This window comes from Pongo abelii, chromosome 12, assembly GCF_028885655.2.
Source record: "Pongo abelii isolate AG06213 chromosome 12, NHGRI_mPonAbe1-v2.0_pri, whole genome shotgun sequence".
Classification (NCBI taxonomy): Eukaryota; Metazoa; Chordata; class Mammalia; order Primates; family Hominidae; genus Pongo; species Pongo abelii.
The window spans coordinates 89,906,979-89,930,725 of record NC_071997.2 but is presented as its reverse complement, the minus strand read 5'-3'; the positions used below and the strand labels follow the sequence as shown (position 1 = coordinate 89,930,725).

Here is a 23,747-nt window from a genome sequence, read left to right as displayed (position 1 = left end):
CAGGTTCAAGCAATTCTTGTGCTTCAGCCTCCCAAGTAGCTGGGATTACAGGCCTACCCCACCACACCCAGCTAATTATTGTATTTGTAGTAGAGATTGGGTTTCACCGTGTTGGCCAGGCTGGCTTCAAACTCCTGACCTCAGGTGATCTGCCTGTCTTGGCCTCCCAAAGTGCTGGGATTACAGGCATGAGCCACTGCACCCAGCCATCTCCCTTTATACATATTTTGGGCTTTGTTTCTTTTTTCCTTTTTTTTTCCCTTTAACAACAGGATTTGTCTCTGTTTTCTAGGCTGGAATGCAGTGGCACGATTCGTGGCTCATTGCAGCCTTGAACTCCTGGGCTCAAGCGATCCTCTCACCTCAGCCTCCTGAGTAGCTGGGACTGCAGGTGCTGGCCACCACGCCCAGCTAACTTAAACATTTTTTTGTAGCGACTGGTCTCCCTATGTTGTCCAGGGTGGTCTCTAACTCCTGGCCTCAAGTGATCCTTCTGCCTTGGCCTTCCAAGCCGCTGCCAGGCCTGAGCTTTGTTTCTTAATTGTTTTTCTTGTCCTAATTATATTAGGGAAAACCAGCAATGCCATGTTTAGTAGTATTGTAGATAGTGGCCAGATGTGCTCTTCTTAGTCTTTTCTTGTTAGTCTTTCCCTTTTGTCTTCCAAAATTTTCTGAAAATCTTTATTCTGCTAATGGCCCCCTCAGATTCTCTTTATTATGGTTTAGATTCTTTTTTTCTTTTTTTTAAATTTGAAACGGAGTCTCGCTCTGTCTCTCAGGTCAGAGTGCAGTGGTGTCATCTTGGCTCATTGCAACCTCCACCTCAGGGGTTCAAGTGATCCTCCTGCCTCAGCTTCCTAAGTAGCTGGGAATGTGTGCCACCAAGCCTGGCTAATTTTTTTTTTTTTGTATTTTTGGTAGAGACATGGTTTCGCCATGTTGGTCAGGCTGGTCTCAAACTCCTGACCTCAAATGATCTGCCCACCTGGGCCTTCCAAAGTGCTGGGATTACAGGCATGAGCCACCATTCCCTGCCAGGTTCTTTTGTTTTGTTTTGTTTTGAGACAGAGCCTCACTCTGTTGCCCAGGCTGGAGTGCAGTGGTGCTATCTTGGCTTACTGCAACCTCCGACTCCCGGGTTCAAGTGATTCTCCCACCTCAGTCTCCTAAGTAGATGGGATTACAGGCGAGCACCACCACGCCCAGATAATTTTTGTATTTTTGGTTAGACCAGATTTCACCATGTTGGCCAGACTGGTCTTGAACGCCCGACTTCGTGATCCACCCGTCTCGGCCTTCCAAAGTGTTGGGATTACAGGCGTGAGCCACTGTGCCCAGTGGTTCTTTTAATTTTCTTATCACTTTATTTATTTATTTATTTATTTTTGAGATGGAGTTTTGCTCTTGTCACCCAGGCTGGAGTGCAATGTCGTGATCTTGGCTCACTGCAACCTCCACCTCCTGGGTTCAAGTGATTCTCTTGCCTCAGCCTCCCGAGTAGCTGGGATTACAGGCGCCCACCAGCATGCTTGACTAATTTTTTTTTGGTATTTTTAGTAGAGATGGGGTTTTGCCATGCTGGCTAGGCTGGTCTAAAACTTCTGACTTCAGGTAATCCGCCTGCCTCAGCCTCCCAAAGTGGTGGGATTACAGGCGTGAACCACCAACCCGGCCATCTTCTTATTTAAAAGGCATCTCAGAAAAGAGGAGATAAACACATTGGCTTTGCCTGTCATTTAATTCATTATTCTGTTGAGACTGAAAAGATTACTCCGTTCTCCTCCCTGCATTGAGATGCAGTAAAACTTCTTTCAGTTAGCTCACTGAATAAAAATACCGTACAATTCTGGGATTTATCTCTTCTTGTCTCTTTTTAAAACTGAGTTATTGAGTATTGACAAAACATTCCCACCCTTTTTTTTTTTTTTTTGGTTTATGTTTTACCTAGAACAATTAGTGTTTGAAGGAAAATTTTTCCTCGGGTTGTCCTATGTGTCAGAAACAAATAAATGAACTTAAAATATTTTACATATAAGCAGAATTTTCTTTTTAAACAAAAAATATTTCAAATACTCAGCAAAGAAATAGTCAGTAGATGGGAGTAGATTGGAATAGATTGCCAGAGTGAATTTATGTATTGCTGTGGTTAGGGATGGTATATCCAGTTTGGTTAAATGCTCGGTGCAACCTGGGATCCAAAAGCAGTGGATGATAGAGCAATATATATATATATTTTTTGAGACGGAGTCTTGCTCTGTGGCCCATGCTGGAGTGCAGTAATGTGATCTCAGCTCACTGCAATCTCTGTCTCCCGGGTTCAAGCGATTCTCCTGCCACAGCCTTCTGAGTAGCTGGGATTACAGGTTCACACCACTATGCCCTGGTACTTTTTTGTATTTTTAGTAGAGACAGGGTTTCACCATGTTGGCTAGGCTGATCTCGAACTCCTGACCTTGTGATTCACCTGCCTCGGCCTCCCAAAGTGCTGGGATTACAGGCGTGTGCCACCATGCCCAGCTGATAGAGCAGTCTTTTTTTGTTGTCAGGATCACAGAAAACTGATGACATGCCCTCTTGCTTTTAAAATTTAAATTTTTTTTAGTAGTGTAATTGTGATAGGTTAGCTGCTCACTGAGCACAGCCAGTCAGTACTCTGAGACACCAGGTTGCAGCAAAGAAGAAGGTTTAATTGTAGGGTCCTTGAACAAGGAGGTGGGAGGAAACCTCTAATGTGTCTCCCCAGGGAATTTGCAGTTGGGGTTTTTAAGGCTTTTGGAGTGGGCCAAAGTTTGGAGATCTTTGATTGCTCGAAGAGTTGTATGGTGAAGTCATGAAGTGGGGGATAAAGAAGCTGAATTCTTCTGATCTCGTTCCTCTGTGGGGGCTTTTAAACTGGTTGCTGGAATTCATGGGGCCTGAAAAACAATTTTTTTTTTTTTTGAGGTATAGTCTTGCTCTGTCTCCCAGGCTGGAGTTCAGTGGCATGATCTCAGCTCTCTGCAACCTCTGCCTCCCAGGTTCAAGCAATTCTCGTGCCTCAGCCTCCTGAGTAGCTGGGATTACAGCGGCCTGTCACCACGCCCGGCTAACTTTTTTTGTATTTTTAGTAGAGATGGGGTTTCACCATGTTGGCCAGGGTGGTCTCCTGACCTCAAGTGATCTGCTTGCCTTGGCCTCCCCATGTGCTAGGATTACAGGCATGAGCCAACACGCCCGGCAAAAAACAATTTAAGCGATCCTTAAATAAAAGCCTTATGATTCTAATGTCAGAGATCCTGTCTATGGGAACAGTGGGCTCCCCATACACTTGATCTCTGATATTAGAATCAAGGCTTTCGTCAGTATCTTGTGCTACATGGCTTTCAATAGCAGAGAAGTGAGCCAAAGTGCAGCCTGATTAATACTTAATTGTAACTACATTTCTGGCCATAACCTGCATGCAATTCTTGTCAACCTTGTGGGGACAGTTTCAGTGGAGGGGGATTTGTAATATATGATTCAGAAATCAAAATATACAAACATGAAGCATACAATAAAATGTCTCTCTCCTGCACAGTCCCACCAGGTCTTCAGTGTTTTAGTCTTAGGTGTACTTCCAGAAATATTCCATGCATATAGAAGCAATGAGGTATGTATGTTTGTATGTCTAAGTAAATTGTGGAGTAAATTATGATGCTTTTATGTTGTGCTTTTGAAATGAAGTGTCTTGGTGATGGGTCCATATTGGATCATAAAGATCTGCCTCGTTCTTTTTTATGGCTGTGTTATATATCTAATTTGTTTAATCCTAACTAATGGATTTTTTTTTTTTAGTCTTTTGCTGTTAAAAATAATACTATAATGAATAAACTTATGCCTAGGACATTTTACTTGTGTGATTGTGAGTGTAGCTGCAAAATTATACCAAGTAAAATTATACCAAAATTATACCAATATTATACCAAGTAAAATAGTTGAAAGTAAAATAGTTGAAAGTTGAAATACAAAATTTTTATTTTGTGTTTATTTCTTTTGTATTTTGTATTTATTTGTATTTATTTCAAAAAAAAATTTTTATTTTGTATTTATTTCTTCATATTTCTCCATTGGTCAAAGCAGGGAGGTTCAGCTGAAAGGATTTGTAAATTTAATTTATGTCTATTGAGACCTTTTTTGCTACTTTCAGAGAAAACAAACAATTTTTTATGGATATGTTTATTGAAAAATAAATAGTAGTGCTAATTTTTAAGTATATAAGTAATAAAATAGAACTCCACTGTGGATTATTAGTCTCTCTTCAGTTTGGCTGTGAATGTTAACTTATTTGGAATCTTTAAAATAATTGGTTTTCTTCCTGCTCATTTCATTAGAACAGTATTTTAAAGTGTTAGGCTTTTGTAATTTTTTTGGTAATCTACACATAAAATTTGAATTAGCCAAAAGGGTACTATTGATGCCTATAAGTAGTGCTCCTTAATAAATGAAGTTAACATGAGAAAGTTAGTTAGTATGCTTAGGCTCATAAGATTGCTAGTAGGAGGAAAACTAGAGGAAAAATACAGTAAGTGGAGAAAAATCCTATCACAGCTTAACATTTTGTAGTGTACATGTTTAGCATGCTCTTTTTGGAAGATGTATGTTTATACTATATAACCTTTCCTTTGAATTAACTGCTTAACCCCTTTAAGGGCTGAAGTAGTTTTCTTCAACCAGAATCACAGTGCACAAGAGCATTTGGGTTAGATGCAAAGTATGTCCTATGTATTGTCTCAAGTACTTGTGTGTGTGTTTTTTTTGATTTTCAATTTTTGTGGCTACATAGGTGTATATATTCATGTGGTACATGAGATATTTTGACAGAGGCATGTGATGCATAATAATCACATCATGAAATATGGGATATCTGTCCCCTCAAGCATTCATACTTTGTGTTACAAACAATCCAGTTATACTCTTCTAGTTATTTTATATTATTATTTTATTATTATTTTTTGAGACGGAGTCTCCCTTAGTGACCCAGGCTGGAGTGCAGTGGTGCAGTCTTGGCTCATTGCAACCTCCACCTCCTGGGTTCAAGTGATTCTCCTGCCTCAGCCTCCCAAGTAGCTGGGAGTACAGGTGCCCGCCACCATGCCTGCCTAGTTTTTTTATTTGTCATAGAGATGGGGTAGCACCATGTTGGCCAGGCTGGTCTTGAGCTCTTGACCTCAGGTGACCCACCCACCTTGGCCTCCCAAAGTGCTGGGATTACAGGCATGAGCCACCAGGCCTGGCCTCTTTTAGTTATTTAAAAATGTACAATTAAGTTATTATTGACTGTATTCACCCTGTGATACCATCAAATATCAGGTCTTATTCATTCTTCCCAGCTGCTGTTTTTTTTTTTTTCTTTTGAGACGGAATCTTGCTCATCGCCCAGGCTGGAGTGCAGTGGTACAGTCTCAGTTCCCTGCAAGCTCTGCCTCCCAGGTTCATGCCATTCTCCTGCCTCAGCCTCCCAAGTACCTGGGTTCTACAGGCGGCCGCCACCATGCCCGGCTAATTTTTTGTATTTTTAGTAGAGACAGGGTTTCACTGTGTTAGCCAGGATGGTCTCGATCTCCTGACCTCATGATCCGCCCGCCTCGGCCTCCCAAAGTGCTGGGATTACAGGGTGGAGCCACTGTGTCCAGCCCCCACCTGCTGTTTTGTACTTATTAACCATCCCCACAAGTACTGTGTTCCACATGTTGTGGAATCTCTGAGAGATTTTCCTGGTGGTCAGAGTGATTCATTTGCCATCTTGTCCAGGAGAGGAGGATCTTTCCAATAGGTATTGCCTTTTTAGAACATTTCACTTTCTCCTATAAGAGGGAAGAGTGGTATCAAGAGAAGGATATTTTTCCTACTTGATTCCTCCTTGACAGTTTCTTTCATATTTGTCATCAAATATTCAGAATTATGGTGTCTTTGCTATGCTCCACATCCCATGGATGGAATGGGCATCTCAAAACATAATTTGTCAATCATTTTTCTTCAGAAACCAATTAATCGATTTTATTAAGCCCAAACTTCTCTTTTTGGCTTTTCATTCCTCTACTTTATGTACACACAAACAGATGTTTCAGGATGGTGTGTGTGTGGCTTCTTTTAATTTTTATTTGTGAGCATCTGTTAAAGCAGTATTAATAACAGATCTTCTATTCAAAGATCTATCTTTGAATAGAAATATTTAAAGATTTACAGATTTAATTCTCTTTGTCCTCCTTTTTTAAAAAAAAAAAAAAATAATACAGTCGGGCGTGGTGGCTCACACCTGTAATCCCAGCACTTTGGGAGGCTGAGGTGGGCGGATCACAAGGTCAAGAGATCGAGACCATCCTGGCCAACATGGTGAAACCCTGTCTCTAGTGAAAATACAAAAATTAGCTGGGTATGGGGGTGCATGCCTGTAGTCCTAGCTACTCGGGAGGCTGAGGCAGGAGAATTGTTTGAACCCGGAAGGCAGAGGTTGCAGTGAGCCGAGGTTGCAGTGAGCCAAGATCGCACCACTGTATTCCAGCATGGTGATGGAGTGAGATTCTGTCTCAAAAAAAAAAAAAAAGCAGAGGTCCAGGGTCGGGTTTGATGGCTCATGCCTGTAATCCCAGCACTTGGGGGGCCAAGGAGGATCGCATGATCCTAGGAGTTTTAGACCAGCCTGGGCAACATGGTGAAACCCTGTCTCTACAAAGAATACAAAAGTTAGCGGGGCCTGGTGGTTCATGCCTGTAGTCCCAATTACTCGGGAGACTGAGGTGGGAGGATCACTTGAGCCCAGGAGGTGGAGGCTGCAGTGAGCTGAGATCACGCCACTGCACTCTGACCTGGGTGACAGAGTGAGATCCTGTCTCAAAAAAAGTCCATAAAAAATCATATTCTTTCACTTAATGTATGCAATCTTAAATGTTTGTTACCAAGATATAATTAAGAAAACCATAGTTTTCTTAATGTAGAGCAGTGATTCTCAACCGGGAGTGATATTGTATCCCAGGGACATTTGACAATTTGGACAGTTTGGCTCTAACAAATGGATGAGGGGGTGCTACTGTCATCCACTGCAGAGAGGCCAGGGATGCTGCTAAACATCCTATAGTGCATGAGACAGCCTCCACAACAAAAAATTATCTGGCCCAAAATGTCCACCAGTGGTGCCAAGGTTGAGAAAACCTGATATATGGAGTCATTGTACATAATCCTTGCTCCCTTGGTGTAGTATTTATGCAAATTTATGTATTTTAATTAGATATTTTAATTAGGATTTCTCTTTATTAGTCTGTTCTCACACTGCTATAGAACTACCTGAGACGGGGTAATTTATAAGGAAAAGACTTTTAATTGACTCACAGTTTTGCATGGCTGGGGAAGACTCAGGCAACTTACAATCATGGTGGCAGGGGAAGCAGGCATGTCTTAACTTGGCAGCAGGCGAGAGAAGGAGGAGGAGGAACTGTCAAACACGTATAAAACCATCAGATCATGTGAGAACTCACTGTCATGAAACTGCCCCCGTGATCCAATCACCACCCACTAGGTCCCTCCCTTGACACGTGAGGATTATGGGGCTCACAATTCAAGATGAGATTTGGGTGGGGACACAGAGCCAAACCATATCACCCCCTTTCATTTTAAATTTAAATTTTGTTATTTTTTTAAAAGTATATGGATATGGCTGTCTAATAATATCCAAGGCAGTCATTTGCTTGGTTCCCACTCTGTAGTCATTTTCAACTCCTCTCGATGGTGGCTTCTGGCATTTATACTGTTCTTATGTATATTCCTACTATTAATTTTTCAGTTTTAGGAATTTACCTTTACTTCTCTCTTCCCTATTCCCTTTGCCATCTGTTTCTAATATTATCACAACTTTTATTTAACTTAGTAAACAATCTTTGTGTTTTATGAACATGTCAGTATTATGTATTCTTTCTTGTATAAACTTTTGTTTTCCGTGGAGTTTATCATTGTTTTACCTTTGCCTTTTGATTAAGTCATCTAAAAATGTAAAAGTTTTTATTCTCATATATCTAAAAATATTTCTCACACTTGGCCAATGATTTGTTTAGACATAGAATTTTGGTTTGGAAATCACTTCTCTCAAAATTTTGAATCTGTGCTATTCTGTTTTATGCGGTTGCTGTTGAGAAATCTAGTCTTCTGAAAGCATTTTGCATCTCTGATCTTTATTTTTTTATTTGATTGTTCATTGTGTTCATTGTATTAAATGCTGTAAAAACTGTCTACTCACAGATTTACCAATCCCAGAACCTAATATTTTGACACTGTTCTTTATACAAAGAAATGTTAAGAATCTGTAACTTGGGCCAGGCAAGGTGGCTCACGTCTGTAATCTCAGCATTTTGGGAGGCCGAGGTGGGTGGATCACCTGAAATTAGGAGTTCGAGACCAGCCTGACCAACATGGTGAAACCCCGTCTTTACTAAAAATACAAAAATGAGCTGGGTGTGATGGCGGGCATCTGTAATCCCAGCTACTTGGGAGGCTGAGTCAGGAGAATCACTTGAACCCAGGAGGTGGAGGTTGCGGTAAGGGTAAGATCACACCACTTGCACTCCAGCCTGGGCAAGAGAGTGAGACTCTGTCTCAAAAAAAAGAATCTAGAGTTTGTGGCAAATGTAAGACTTGTAAAGTCTATAAGAAAAATGTCTTTCTTTAATGAAGCAATAATACTGTTTGTTGAACAAGGCAAGTTTAATGTCAAACTCTGCATCTATAGGAATTTTTCTGTTTTTTTTTCCAAGACAGAGTCTCACTCTGTCACCCAGGCTGGAGTGCAGTGGCATGATCTTGGCTCACTGCACCTCCTTCTCCCAGGTTCAAGTAATTCTTGTGCCTCAGCCTCCCCAGTAGCTGGGATTACAGGCGTGCACCATCACGCCCAGCTAATTTTTTATATTTTAGTAGAGATGGTGTTTCACCATGTTGCCCAGGCTGGTCTCGAACTACACCTGAGCTCAGGCAATCTGCCCACCTCAGCCTCATAGAATGCTAGGATTATAGGCGTGAGCCACGGCGCCGGGTCAGGAATGGTTTTTTAAGTTTAGTGAACTTAAAAAAGTTCACTAAACTTGGTGATGTTTGTTAATCATGTAGATTCCTGGACCCATCCCAAGACATTGAAATTCAGTAAGTCTGGTACAGCACTAAGATATCTGTACTTTTCTAAGTGGGTAGTCCCCGCTTCAAGTTGTATCAAGGTAAAAGAAAGTTTGGGCCGAGTGTGGTGGCTCATGTCTATAATCCCAGCCTTTGGGAGGCCAAGGTGGGAGGATTGCTTGAGCCAGGGAGTTTGAGAGCAGCCTGGGAAACATAGCAAAACTCTATCTCTACAAAGAATTTAAAAAAAATTAGCTCTGCGTGGTGGCACACACCTGTAGTCTCAGCTACTGGGGAGGCTGAGGTGGGAGGATTGATTGAGTCCAGGAGGTTGAGGCTGCAGTGAACTGTGATTATGCCACTGCACTCCAGCCTGGGTGACAGAGCTAGACCCTTTCTCAAAACAAAACAAAACAAAATAAGAAAGTCTACAGGCAGGGGGGAAATGACCACTAATTTAAACTTCCTTCTCTTTCTTTCTTTTTTTTTTTTTTTTTTTTTTGAGACAGAGTTTCGCCCTGTCACCAGGCTGGAGTGCAGTGGTGTGATCTCGGCTCACTGCAACCTCCGGCTCCCAGGTTCAAGCGATTCTCCTGCCTCAGCCTCCAGAGTAGCTGGGACTACAGGCGTGTGCTACCACTCCCAGCTAATTTTTGTGTTTTTAGTAGAGACAGGGTTTCACCATATTGGCCAGGCTGGTCTCGAACTCCTGACCTCGTGACCTGCCCGCATCAGCCTCCCAAAGTGCTGGGATCACAGGTATGAGCCACCGCGCCCAGCCCTCCTCTTTCATTTATACAAATATGTACTAGCTTTAGATAAAAGAAATATATAATCTGTATGCACATTTTTACATGTTTTTCAGTCTGTAGGATTATGTGGGACATACCGTTAAGCAAGTAGCAGATTCCAGGCTGATCAGCACCTGCTGTTGAACGTGTGACTTTGTTTTGTTGTAATTATTTATTCACATGTCTTTGTGTCCCAGCACCCTGTGCAGTCTCTGAAACAGATTATACTCTGAAAACCCTTTTGAATGATCTGTGGGAAAGTAGGTTTTCTTTATAGCAATTCTGTACTCCTTTATGGTTCTGTGTAGAAAAGTAGTACGAGTGATTATATGGGCCTGGAGTGATCTTTGTGTTGTGGTCTTTGATACACTTCATATCATGCTTGGGCATCTTTATTATTTAAGGATTAAAATATCGTGCATGACACGTGATTAGGTTCATTGCTTGAGACTCAGTATAATATAGTGCCTATGGTATCTGTATACAGAATTTGATAATAGTTCCTTTAGGTTGGGGTTAGCTTAAAATTTACCATGTTTTTATCTGTGAGCCAAGATTTGTTTGGCATAAAGGAAACTAACGCTTTAAATCTCTTTTTAAACCACTTTTATCAACAACTCTTGGCATGGTAATATATGTGTTAATTACATATTCATATTTACTTCATAAAATAATTCTGACTCAACCTCTTAGCTGTTAATGTATGTACATGAAAATTTTAAATGTTAGATTTTCATTTTTAATTTGGGGAGATGTACAATATAGCTATATTAAAGAAAAATTTAAAACTTAGATCACTTATTATCCTTTCATCTTTGTATAAAAACTGCATTTCCAAAACAATTTATATTTTTTATAAATTGTTTGAAATATAATTTCCAAAACAAATTATATTTCATTATAACCTTATTTCCTAATATAATTATGAAAATAAAGGTTTTATAATTTAAAATCTTTTATTTCAGACCATATGGAAGAGACTTTTAAAGTATGCTATATTGTTTGTTTGAATTTTCAGTGTCTGTTAACCCTTAAAAGTCAAGGGACTATTAAAGACAGTGGTATTGGCTGGGCCCAGTGCAGTAGTGTTTATAACCAGTTACAGATTTCTTTGTTTCTTCTCCACTATTACTGTTTCAGTTGACTAGCCTTAAAAAAAAAGTACCTATTAAAATAAAATTTAGCAGGTTTTACTCCTCCCCATTAAAACAAACAAATCTGACTTTAGAGAACTTATTTTTTAAAAAGGGGGCTTTATTTTTTCTAGGTGATTAAGTATCAAATGTTAGAAATATTGCTTTATCAGCTGTTAATGAGGGGAAAAAAGTAAGCGAAAACTATTTTTAGAAACCCCATTTATTAAGCATATTGCATGTGTGAGCACATATTCACAGGTCATAGATATTCTATGGCAGCTGTAGATGTGCTAATGGCAGCAGAGCAATTTCACTAGTTGCAATTCTGTCTGTTATGAGAACATGTTAGATAATTGTTACCTTTTCTTTTTTTTATGAAACAGGGTCTTGCTCTTTTGCCCAGGCTGGAGTTCAGTGGTGCAAATACAGCTCACTGCACCCTAGACCTCCTGGGCTCAAGCAGTCCCCCAACCCCGAGTAGCTGGGACTATGCCCTGCTGATTTTATTTTTTTAATTTTCAGTAGAGTTGAGATCTTGCTGTGTAGCCTGGTCTCAAACTCCTGGGCTCAAGCGATTATTCTACCTCGGCCTCCCAAAGTGCTGAGATTACAGATGTGAGCCGGGCCCAATTGTTGTCTTTTCAGTGTTGTTATGTGTGCTAAAGTGATGTTAATTTTTTTTTTTTTTTTTGCTTCACTAATCTACTTGAATAAAATGTTAGAAAAAAAGAAAACCTTTATAAACACTTCCAGTAACCACGTTAGAGATTTGACAGGATAACGTGGAAATACCACGTGCTCTCAAAGAAAGCTTTCTAACCTACAGTGATTACCAGAAAAAGACATTTTTATAAGGGGATTTTTTTTTTTTTAAATTTAAAGAGTGTATAGTTGAAAAATGTTTAGCAAGTTGTAACTTTTGACCAATGTGTTAGCACTTTTAGTATTTTATTTTGCTCTTGGTAATTTTTTTCTTTGAATTGTATTTCACTCTGGTGATCCAACAGCAAGTTTTTCTAGCTTTCTTTCTTTCTTTCTTTTTTTTTTTTTTTTTTTTTGAGATGGAGTCTTGCTCTGTCGCCCGGGCTGGAGTGCAGTGGCACGATCTCGGCTCACTGCAACCTCTGCCTCTCGGGTTCAAGCGATTCTTCTGCCTCAGCCCCCTGAGTAACTGGGATTACAGGCATGTGCCACCATACCCCACGAATTTCTAGCTTCTTATTTAATATATATGTGATATATTTGTTTTTGCATGTTGGCTTTTGGAGATGTCTTAATTTTTGTTTAGAAAATCAAATGATCTTACGACATTTTAAAGAAACATTATGTGAGCCCTGACCACTATTTGTAACTTGAATAATCTTCAAAATGCTCCTGTCAGATTTCTATTAGTTATACTGATTTTTTTAGGCTGGTTAGGATCATTTTGAAAGTGCTCGTAATAAATGCCTCTACCTACATAACCTCAATTTTTCTCAGAGTCTAGACAAACCTTATAAAAATAGACATTAGTTTCCAAGCTCAGATCAAATGTAAATGCTGTCAGACCTCAAGGTCTGTGGATCTGTCGATGTTTATTTTGCCCCTTGCTCTATAGAAGGCTCCTTGTGTTTAAATTTTAACTAATTTTTAGAGTAATTTCAATATAGATGAATTAGTTATATCCTGATATGAATGTGTATTATTTTTAGGTTCTTAAATGTAGTTAGTGGCTGCTCATAAAAATCTGAATATTATTTAGGCATTGGTTTGTGTGATGGTGTCTTTGTCTGAACATCCCTTGTATAAAATTACCTCATAATATCTATTTATAGGTTCAGAAACTTACTCTTAGTCTGAAGGTCTCATTGTACTCTTTTTTTTTCTTGAATAAGTAGAAACTACCTATAAAGTATTGCATATTAGGATTTATTGCCTAACACAATTACTCCAACAGGGTAGCCTCTCAAGAAATGCCTATAAAAACAGCATTATTTTCTAAGTTATCTGACATTAGGATTGTAAAGTGGGTCTCAATGGTTTGAAAAAATATATATTCCTAACTGCCATTTAGTTTCTTAATACCAATCTCACATTCTTAACTTTGTATTTCTCATCACTGAGAAGGTGAGATGGCCTTTGTTACATTTATTCTTTTTTTCTCTTTCAACAGGGGAAAGTGCAGTGTTGCCCTTCTGAATGAGACAGAATCAGTATTGTCATATCTTGATAAGGAGGTAATTCACAATCATAGTTGTTTTGTTTTTTTCTCCCTTTATTTCACATGAAGCTCTTTCCTTGGAATTTATTTCTTTTTGTACAAAAGTATTATTCCACCATTATATTAATAGGAGTACTATAGTAAAAGTATAATGACTAGAATGCATTCGGGTAAATTTGATTTTTCTGGTTATCTGAGATAAGAGTTAGCAAAAACTGTGTCTGTTTTTCAGTTGGTAATGAATGGCATTATAGAGAATGGTACATGGATTTAGTTGATAGTAGATGAATATTTTTGACTTTATGAAATTAATGCTTTAGTGTGCTTGGCTCCCCTTTCTGTTTTGTGTTTGTTTTTATTTCTTGAATAAATGGTTTTTCTTTTAGACTATTTCCAGATGAGATTTTACCTTTGGTGGTCTGCTTTCTGGAATCCTAATAAATTTTGTCAGTTAAAAATATTTTTCACTAAACCTTAACAAGAAATGTAGTTAACAAGTTGAGATAGAGCATACGCTTCATTGAAAGGAGGAAATTTTTATAAGCAGAATATTCCACGGTATGCATAGTTTTAGGTGACATTTAAAGCAACATTATTTGTATGGTGGGAAACATATTTTAGTATCAGTGATGCTTCAGTATTTAATCTTTATGATTTTTTTCTTCTCCCCCAAAAGCTTTATTACATATACGTATGTTTTATATTTGGAGACAGAGTCTCGCTCTGTCCCCCATTCTGGAATGCAGTGACGTGATCTTGACCCACTGCAACCTCTGCCTCCTGGGTTCAAGCAATTCTCATGCTTCAGCCTCCTGAGTAGCTGGGATCATAGGTGCCTGCTACCATACCCGGCTAATTTTTGTGTTTTTGGTAGAGATGGGGTTTCGCCATGTTTGCTAGGCTGGTCTTCAACTCCTGGCCTCAGGTGATCTGCCTTCCTCGGCCTCCCAAAGTGCTGGGATCGGAGGCATGAGCCACTGTGCCTGGCCTGTTTTTTTTATTTTATTTTATTTTTTTTTAAATCTTATACTCAAGTGTTGCCCATTTATCTCAAATGAAGAACGTATAACAGAAAAAGTTTGATACAACATGCAGAACCCCCTATACGTTAGAAAACCTAATAGGAAATAAGAAAACCAACAGGAAAAGACATATTCAAAGCAGAAAAAAGGCTAATAGACTTCATAACTTACCTTTGTAAAATTTAGATACGCTTTTGTCATTAGTCTGTCCAACAGAATGATGGATTATAATATGGATAATGATAATGCCCAGAAATTAGCATTATTTCACAGAGGCAGAAAGAAAAGGCAAAACATTCAATGCATTTCATTGTATTAAATTTTTTTTTTCGGCCGAACATGGTGGCTCACACATGTGATCCCAGCGCTTTGGGAGGCCGAGGTGGGCAGATCACGAGGTCAGGAGTTCGAGACCAGCCTGACCAACATGGTGAGACCCTGTCTCTACTAACAATACAAAAATTAGCTGGGCCATACAAAAATTAACCGGGCGTGGTGGCGCATGCCTGTAATCCCAGCTACTCGGGAGGCTGAGGCAGGAGAATCCCTTGGATCTGGGAGGCGGAGGTTGCAGTGAGCCAAGATCGTGCTACTATACCTCCAGTCTGGGTGACAGAGTGAGACTTTGTCTAAAAAAAAAAAAATAGACATTGGAGAGGGGTGAGGATTGAAAAATTACCTATTGGGTACACTGTTCACTATTCAGGTGATGGGTACACTAGAAGCCCAGACTTTACCATGACACAATGTATGCATATAAGAACTCTGCACTTGTACCCTCTAAATATATAAAAATTTAAAAATAAAATATTGAGATTGGCATAGTTGAAGACAGTAACCCAAAGAATAACTTTGTAATTATCATCCTTTACTTTTAACTCTGTGTTCTTGAAATTGGCCTGTCTGGAACCTTTTCTTCTTCTTTTTTACAACTTCTATTATAAACCAAACGTATTTTGAATATTTTCCCATATCAGGACATACAAATCTAAGGATTTTAATCAACTTATATGACCCAAATAATCATTTCATCTTATTATATTGTAGAGTATGGCAAGCTCCTGTTTTTATTGGAGTACCATGCTAATAGGTTTTACAGATAACAAGTGAACTGAAGTATCTCTGCTTTTAAATCTGATGGTGGCTGCGTGTGGGGGCTCATGTCTGTGATCCCAGCACTTTGGGAGGTTGAGGCAGGAGGATTGCTTGAGCCCAGGAGTTTGAGACCAGCCTAGGCAACGTAGTGAGACCTCGTCTCTATTAAAAAAAAAGAAAAAATCTGCTGTTGAGCCAGTGGCAATAACTTCAGTTACTGAGTAATATTTATTACTCACGTCTGTAAAGCAAAACAAAAAATCAAACAATTCTGATTACATAGTGATCATCCCCTGTAGCTTTGTTAAGTTTTTTTTTTTTTTTTTTTCTTTGAGACGAAGTCTCACTCTTGTCCCCCAGGCTGGAGTGCAGTGGTGCAATCTTGGCTCACTGCAACCTCTGCCTCCTGTGTTCAAGCGATTCTCCTGCCTCAGCCTCCTGAGCAGCTGGGATTACAGGTTCCTGCCACCACACCTGGCTAATTTTTCTATTTTTAGTAGAGATGGGATTTCACCATGTTGGCCAGGCTAGTCTCGAACTCCTGACCTCAGGTGATCCGCCTGCCTCGGCCTCCCAAAGTGCTGGGATTATAGGCATGAGCCACTGCGCCTGGCCTAAGCTGGTTGTTTTATCTATTCCTGCAGATTTTTTCTTTTCCTTAGATAGCACTTTAACAGTATGCGTAAATTGTCACGTATTGGTGTGTCCCCCCCCACCTTTTTTTTAAACAGTTTTTTTGTTTAAACTTTTTTCCTGACAGTGAGCAGTGAATAAAATACAGCACAGAATTTCTTAGTGGATGGAATAACTCTGTTTTTTTTCCCTTTCCCCTTATCACAGTATGTAAGAGCTCCCATAGCAGAGATTTTTACTGTCTGACAGATTATCTTTTATTTGCAGTTTCCTTTGCTGGGGCTTGGTAAAGTTCTGGTAGTAGGGACAGTTCCTTCCAGGATATAATACAGAGAACTGGGCAGCCGATGACCTTTGGGATCATAGTGGGAAGCAGAAGACGGGACTTCTGCTTCTGATTCAGATAATCTCTAGTGGTTACACGGAATTCAACAAAGGACTGGTGCCAGGTCATTTTGCCCATTAGGCTCAGAAACAAGGACATATGAGCTTTGTAAGGGAGGATTGGAAATTTTGGTGTGTATGCTGTTGGTGAGCATGTATATAGCTATGTTTGTATATCTGTCTATATATACATATGTATGCCTCAGTACTTAAAGAACTGCAGAATTATAGTTAGTACATGTTTAATTAAATATTTACAAAGTGGTATTATTATAACAGTAAACCACATGTAAGTTCAACTCGTGTAGTTTAATGTGAGATATGTATACTTTTTAATCTTTTGACTAAAAACTGGGATGGACATTACAAAAGTAAGAGTACCTGGTTATCTGTGAAGTCTTCCCTTCTGTTTGGTGTGGACTTCAGAAGTTTATAAGATGATTTGACTTTAGGTGTCTTACCTTGGAGTTATGGTTTAATTTTGCTAGCTTTTGAAACTCTGCTTTAGAGAGCAAATGGTTTTCTTTTAGACTAAAACAAATAATAGAACTTTATAATCTACTTTGTTTCAAGCTGTTTCTTTTGGCTTGATTTAATTTTGTACTGTTTTACATGATGACAGTAACACCATGCTCTCCTTAAAGATTTATGAGTTTATTCACCGAAATGAAATTTTATATACTCTTTGGGGTTTATGTGTTCATTATAGCAGCATTGATTTTAATGCTTTATAAAAAGTAGAAGGAATTAAGTATACCTATGTATTTTGTCATATTTTTCAGGATACCTTCTTCTACTCATTGGTCTATGACCCCTCATTGAAAACACTATTAGCTGACAAAGGTGAAATCAGAGTGGGGCCTAGATATCAAGCAGACATTCCAGAAATGCTGTTAGAAGGTACGTTTTTCTGCGTGTTTGCAGTTTTGTGAAACAAATATATCTTGAAACTCAAATATACATGCCCTCATGTAGAAGAGGCAATGTTCAGGGCAAAGTCTAAAAGTTATAAGCACTTGCAATTTTACTGTTCTTTGTAAAAAATAAAAAATAAATAAATAAATAGAGATGAGGCCTTGCTATGTTGCCAAGCCTGCTCTTGATCTCCTGGCCTCAAACAGTCCTCCTACCTCGGACTCCCAAAAGTGATGCTATTATAGGTGTGGCCTGGCCAGCACTTCCAATTTTAGAAGTACAAAATTACCTCCTTTTAATGTACTTTGTTTTTACTACACTTCATATATATCTAGTTTTTTAAAAAATTGAATGTTTGTGGCAACTCTATTGAGCAAGTCATTTGGTGCTATTTTTCCAACAGGACAGTGTCAAATTTTGGTAATTCTTGAAACATTTCAAACCTTTTCATTATTATAATATCTGTTATGGTGATCTGTGATCAGTGATCTTAGAGGTAACTATTGTAATTGTTTTGGGGCCACGAACCATACCCATATGAAAGGAGAAACTGAATTGATAAATGCTGTGTGTTCTGAGTGCTCCACTGACTGTCCCTTCCCTGCCTCTTTCTCTCTCCTGGGGTCTCCCTATTTTATGAGACACAACAATATTGAACTTAAGCCAGTTAATAACCCTGCAGTGGCCTGTAAGTGTTCAAGTGAAAGGAAAAGTAGCATGTCTCTCACTTTAAATCAAAAACAAGAAATGAATCTAGTGAGGAAGGCGTATCAGAAGCCAAGATAGGCTAAAAGCCAGGCCTCTTCCCCCAGTTAGCTAAGTTGTGAATGTAAAGGAAAAGTTCTTGAAGGAAATTAAAAGTGCTACTCCACACTCCAGCCTGGGCGACAGAGCGAGACTCTGTCTCAAAAAAAAAAAAAAAAAAAAAAAAAAAAGCTACACCAGTGAACACACATGAATGATAAAAAAAAGCAAAACAGGCTGGGTGCAGTGGCTCATGGCTTTAATCCCAGCACTTTGGGGGGCTGCAGCAGGTGGATTACTTGAGACCAGGAGTTCGAGACCAGCCTGGCCAACATGGTGAAACGCCATCCCTACTAAAAATACAAAAACTAGCCAAGTGTGATGGTGTATGCTTGTATTCCCAACTACTCGGGAGGCTGAGGCAAGAGAATCCCTTGAACCTCGGAGGCAGAGGTTGGAGTGAGCCAAGATTGTGCCACTGCATTCCAGCTTGGGCAACAGAGTGAGACTTTGTCAAAAAAAAAAAAAACAGCCTTACTGCTTTACTACTGATACCATGGAGAAAGTCTTAGTGGTCTAGATAGAAGATCAAACCACCAAGAACATTCCTTTAAACCAAAGCCTAATCCAGAGCATGGCCCTAACTCTTCAATTCTATGAAGACTGAGAGGTGAGGAAGCTGGAGAAGAAAAGTTTGAAGCTAGCAGAGGTTGGTTGATGGGGTTTAAGGAAAAAATTCATTATAACATAAAAATGCAAGTAAAGCAGCAAGTGCTGATGTAGAAGCTGCAGCAAGTTATCCAAATCTAGCTAAGGTCACTGATGAAGGCTGCTACACTAAACAACAGAGTTTCAGTGTAGATAAAACAGCTTTCTATTGGAAGAAGATGCCTTCTGGGATTTTCATAACTAGAAGCTTCAAAGGACAGGCTGACTCTCTGATTAGTGACTAATGCAGCTGGTGACTTGAAGCCAATCCTCGTTTACCATTCCAAAAATCCCAGACCCTTTAAGAATTACACTAAATCTGCTCTGCATGTGTCCTGTAAATAGAACGACAAAGGCTAAATGACAGCACCTCTGTTTACAGCATGGTTTACTGAATATTTTAAGCTCACTGTTGAGACCTACTGCTTAGGAAAAAGGATTCCTTTCAAAATTCTTTTCAAAAACTGCTCATTGATAATGCTCCTCATCACCCAAGAGCTCTGATGGGGATGTACAAGGAGGTGAATGTTGTTTGCATGACTGCTGAGACAACATCCATTCTGGAGTCTATGGATCAAGGAGAAATTTTGACTTTCACATTTTATTATTAAGAAATAACATCACCTAAGGCTATACTTGCCATAGATAATGATTCCTCTGATGGATCTGGGTAGTCAATCGAAAACCTTCTGGAAAGGATTCTCCGTTCTAGATGCCAGTAACAACAATTGTAATTGATAGGAGGAGGTCAAAATATTAACATTAACAGGAGTTTAGAAGAAGTTGATTCCAACACTCATGGATAACTTTGAAGGCTTTACGACTTCAGTGGCGGAAGTAACTGTAGTTATGGTGGATATAATATGCAAGAAAACTACAGTGAGAGTGGGCCCTGAAGATGTGACTGACTGAATTGCTGCAATCTTGTGGTAAAACTTGGATGAGTGAGTAGTCGATTCTTATGGATGAGCAAAGAAAGTGGTTTCTTGAGATGGAATCTACTCCTGGTGAAGATGCTGTGAACACTGTTGAAATGGCAATGAAGGATTTGGAATATTATATAAACTTAGTTGGCAAAGCAGTGGCAGGGTTTGAGAAGGTTGTCTCTGTTTTTGAAAGAAGTCTACTGGCTGGGCGCGGTGGCTCACGCCTGTAATCCCAGCACTTTGGGAGGCCGAGGCAGGTGGATCACGAGGTCAGGAGATCAAGACCATCCTGGCTAACATGGTGAAACCCCGTCTCTACTAAAAATACAAAAAATTAGCTGGGCGTGGTGGCGGGCGCCTATAGTCCCAGCTACTCGGGAGGCTGAGGCAGGAGAATGGCGTGGAACCGAGGAGGCGGAGGTTGCAGTGAGCCGAGATCGCGCCACTGCACTCCAGCCTGGGTGACAGAGTAAGACTCCTTCTAAAAAAAAAAAAAAAACAAAAAAAAAAAGAAAGGAAGTCTACCATAGGTAAAATTCTATTGAGCATCACATGCTACAGAGAAAAACTTTTTTTTTAGAGACAGAGTCTCATTCTGTTGCCCAGGCTGAAGTGCAGTGGCGTGATCTCGGCTCACTGCAACCTCAGCCTCCTCGGTTCCACGCCATTCTCCTGCCTCAGCCTCCTGAGTAGCTGGGATTACAGGCATGTGCCACCACGCCCGGCTAATTTTTTTTGTATTTTTAGTAGAGATGGGGTTTTGCCATGTTGGCCAGGCTGGTCTTGAACTCCTGACTTCAAGCGATCTGTCTACCTTGGCCTCCCAAAGTGCTGGGATTACAGGTGTGTGCCATCCCCCCACCCCATCTGCCTCCCACCCCGCTTCCCACTGCCAGCAGTCTTAGAATGTTTTAACCAGAAACAAGGAATGCCTTCCCTTTCTTCAAGGCTACTTCTGGGTATTTATTTTTACATTTTATAGCTTGGTAGTTTTCTTTGTTAGGTATTCATCTCTAACAAAAACAACAGATTTATCGATTTTTTTGAAAAATACCGTATTTTTCATCATAAATGTAGAAGCCATTTTGAACTCTTATTTCAGCCTGAAGCATTAAAGCATATGCAGAATGTTTCTTTTCACTTGTAATCAGGCAACTGAGTAGATGCAAAGTTTAAAGAAGTCTTCTTTTTTTTGAAACGGAGTTCCGCTCTTGTTGCGCGGGCTGGAGTGCAGTGGCGTGATCTCGGCTCATTGCAACCTCCGCCTCCCAAGTTCAAGCAGTTCTCCTGCATCAGCCTCCCGAGTGGCTGGGATTACAGGTGCCTGCCACCACACCCAGCTAATTTTTGTATTTTTAGCAGGGACAGGGTTTCGCCATGTTGGCCAGGCTGGTCTTGAACTCCTGACCTCAGGTGATCCACCTGCCTTGGCCTCCCAAGGTGCTGGTATTACAGGCATGAGCCTCTGCGCCCAGCCACCCTTCTTTTTTCTAATGACTATTTTTTTGGGGGAGAAGGAGTGGGGATACCAGTAGGTATACCAGTAATTAACCACACTTGAAAAACGTGGTCATTGCCATCACAGAAACTCCCATACGTAGCTAGTACATGATTGCAGGGAAGTTAAATAGTAGGACATATCATATTCAAGAACAGATGTTTAGGATTTGCTGGAATCCATTCTTCCTAACCCTTTTAGTACTCCTGAGTGGGTACATTTCCACCAGTGGCCAGATTCTAATTTGCATTGGCATGGAATGTAGAACTGGAATTAATATCTTGGGTAGGTGGCAGCAGCAGCACTCTGCCAGGATATGTTACAGGCTTGCTTTCTTTGTGAACATGTCTTGATGGATACTAAGAGATTGTTGCAGCATTTGTCTTGCTAGGGAATAAATCTTTTTGTGGCTTTTTGATTTTTAAATTCATTTATGGCTACCCATCACCTAACAAACTCTAGAGATCTGAAAAGAGTATGTAGTTTACAAATGAAAGTAAAGGCATCTCTTAGATTTTACATCTTTCACTGAGTTTGAATAAACCACCTAGAAAATTTTCCATAAAAGAGAAGTTTTGAGTCATTATTTAAATGTATTATAACATTGGAATTTTAAGAAAATTTGTTCTACATATTAAATTTAAATTTTAACTGTTAAAGTATGTTATGACAACCTTAAATTATTAAGCGAAAATGACTCTAGGTTCACAAGTTTGGGTAATCCTGACTATACTATGTTTTAATTGAGTAACCTTGGGGAAATGATTAACCCCTCCAAGTTCCTGTTTCTTTCTCTTTAAACAGGGAATGATAGTGTATGTAGTACATTATATCGTTGTGATGAGCAAATGAGGTAATTCTTGTCATGCAGTTAGCACAGCGCCCAGCTGTTACAGTCTTCTCCCCCGGCCTCTAGTACCACTCATTTAATAGCTGTTATTGGCCGGGTGCGGTGGCTCACTCCTGTCATCCCAGCACTTTGAGAGGCTGAGGCGGGCAGATCATTTGAGGTCAGGAGTTCGAGACCAGCTTGACCAACCACGGTGAAACCCCATCTCTACTAAAAAATACAAAAATTAGCCGAGTGTGGTGGCGGATGCCTGTAATCTCAGCTACTCGGGAGGCTGAGGCAGGAGAATTGCTTGAACCCAGGAGGCAGAGGCTGCAGTGAGCAGAGGTTGCGGTGAGCTGGGTGAGCTGAGATCGTACCACTACACTCCAGCATGGGTGACAGAGTGTGAATCCCTCTCCAAAAAAAAAAAAAAAAAAAAAAAAAAAAGCTGTTATCACCAGTCACACTCTTTGAGTGTTAAAGAATTAAAATAGTGTATCTTTTGTTACATCGTATGTACTTAAAACTTGTATTAACTCATGTTCTGTTGGCAAATAGGAAAATGTCAGTATAGAGTGAAAATTGTGTCAGTTCATATGTGGCTTTCTCCAGCAATAAGGGAAACAAGTGTTCTCACAGATAAGGAGAGTTTAAGAAAGAGCAAGTGGAAATTTTTACAAAAGTGCCTTCCTTTGATTTAAGCAGTGGCTGATTTTGTGGTCTGAAAATCTGAGGCACTTTCCACTGTGTTAAAACTATATGGGGAAGCTTTGAGTTACAGATGAAGAGACTCTGAAGATATTTCCTTCAGTGTTTGGGGGAAAAACTGCATTCTGGATTCGATTTTTAATTTATTTGAAGCTGTAAAAAGGGACGTACAGCTCAGTGGAAGAAGCATGAGTCCAGGGTTTAAGGAGATAAAAGATCAGCAGACCTTTATGCTTGGTGCAAATGGCAATAGAGATTTAATTGTTTTATTATGATTGTTACTTTTTTTGGAATGCTCTGGTTACCAACTTTCCTAGGTTTTGAGAGTTTTATCATATTTTTTCATAAACCCTATTACCTTCAATTGGTAGTTTTGCAGAATATGAACTTCTTAACAATGTAGTGGATAGTCGTTAACTTAGAAACACTGACCTGTAAGAATTGTGTAAGCAGGTATTGATTACCATCATATAAAACAGGAATTTTCAGCCATAGGGCAATTTTGTCCTCCAGGAGAAGTAGACAATATGTAGACATTTTAGTTGTCATGTCTGGTAGAGGGAGTAGAGGTGGGAAGGGGCACCTAATGGGGAGAGGCCAGGTATGAAAAATTTATAGGAACATAATAACTATTCAATAAATGTTAGCTAATATTTACATAATTATAATACTATGTACATTTTCAAATATAAATGATTGTATGGTCTGGTCTATTTCTGTACATTTGATTGTGTTTGTTTGTTTGGGTTTTTTTTTGTTTTTTTGTTTTTTTTTTGAGACGGAGTCTCACTCTGTCACCCAGGCTGGAGTGCAGTGGCACAGTCTCGGTTCACTGCAAGCTCCACCTCCCGGGTTCACGCCATTTTCCTGCCTCAGCCTCCCGAGTAGCTGGGACTACAGGCGCCCACCACCATGCCCGGCTAATTTTTTTGTATTTTTAATAGAGACGGGGTTTCAAGGATGGTCTCCATCTCCTGACCTCGTGATCCGCCCGCCTCGGCCTCCCAAAGTGCTGGGATTACAGGCATGAGCCACCGCACC

The 23,747-nt window shown here is 39.8% G+C and overlaps 1 protein-coding gene across 9 annotated transcripts in view; it reads left to right on the top strand.

The window, feature by feature from the left end:
• Positions 1-23,747, top strand: part of MTA3 (metastasis associated 1 family member 3) — a 180,495-nt gene that overhangs the window by 51,377 nt on the left and 105,371 nt on the right. For all 9 annotated transcript variants that reach the window (XR_010136144.1, XM_024241870.3, XM_024241869.3 and 6 more), the window contains 2 exon segments: positions 13,194-13,257; positions 17,158-17,275. Coding sequence is in view for 8 of the 9 variants with exons in the window: in XM_024241870.3 (XP_024097638.1) it covers positions 13,194-13,257; positions 17,158-17,275 (182 nt within the window). In the remaining variant the exon portion in view is untranslated.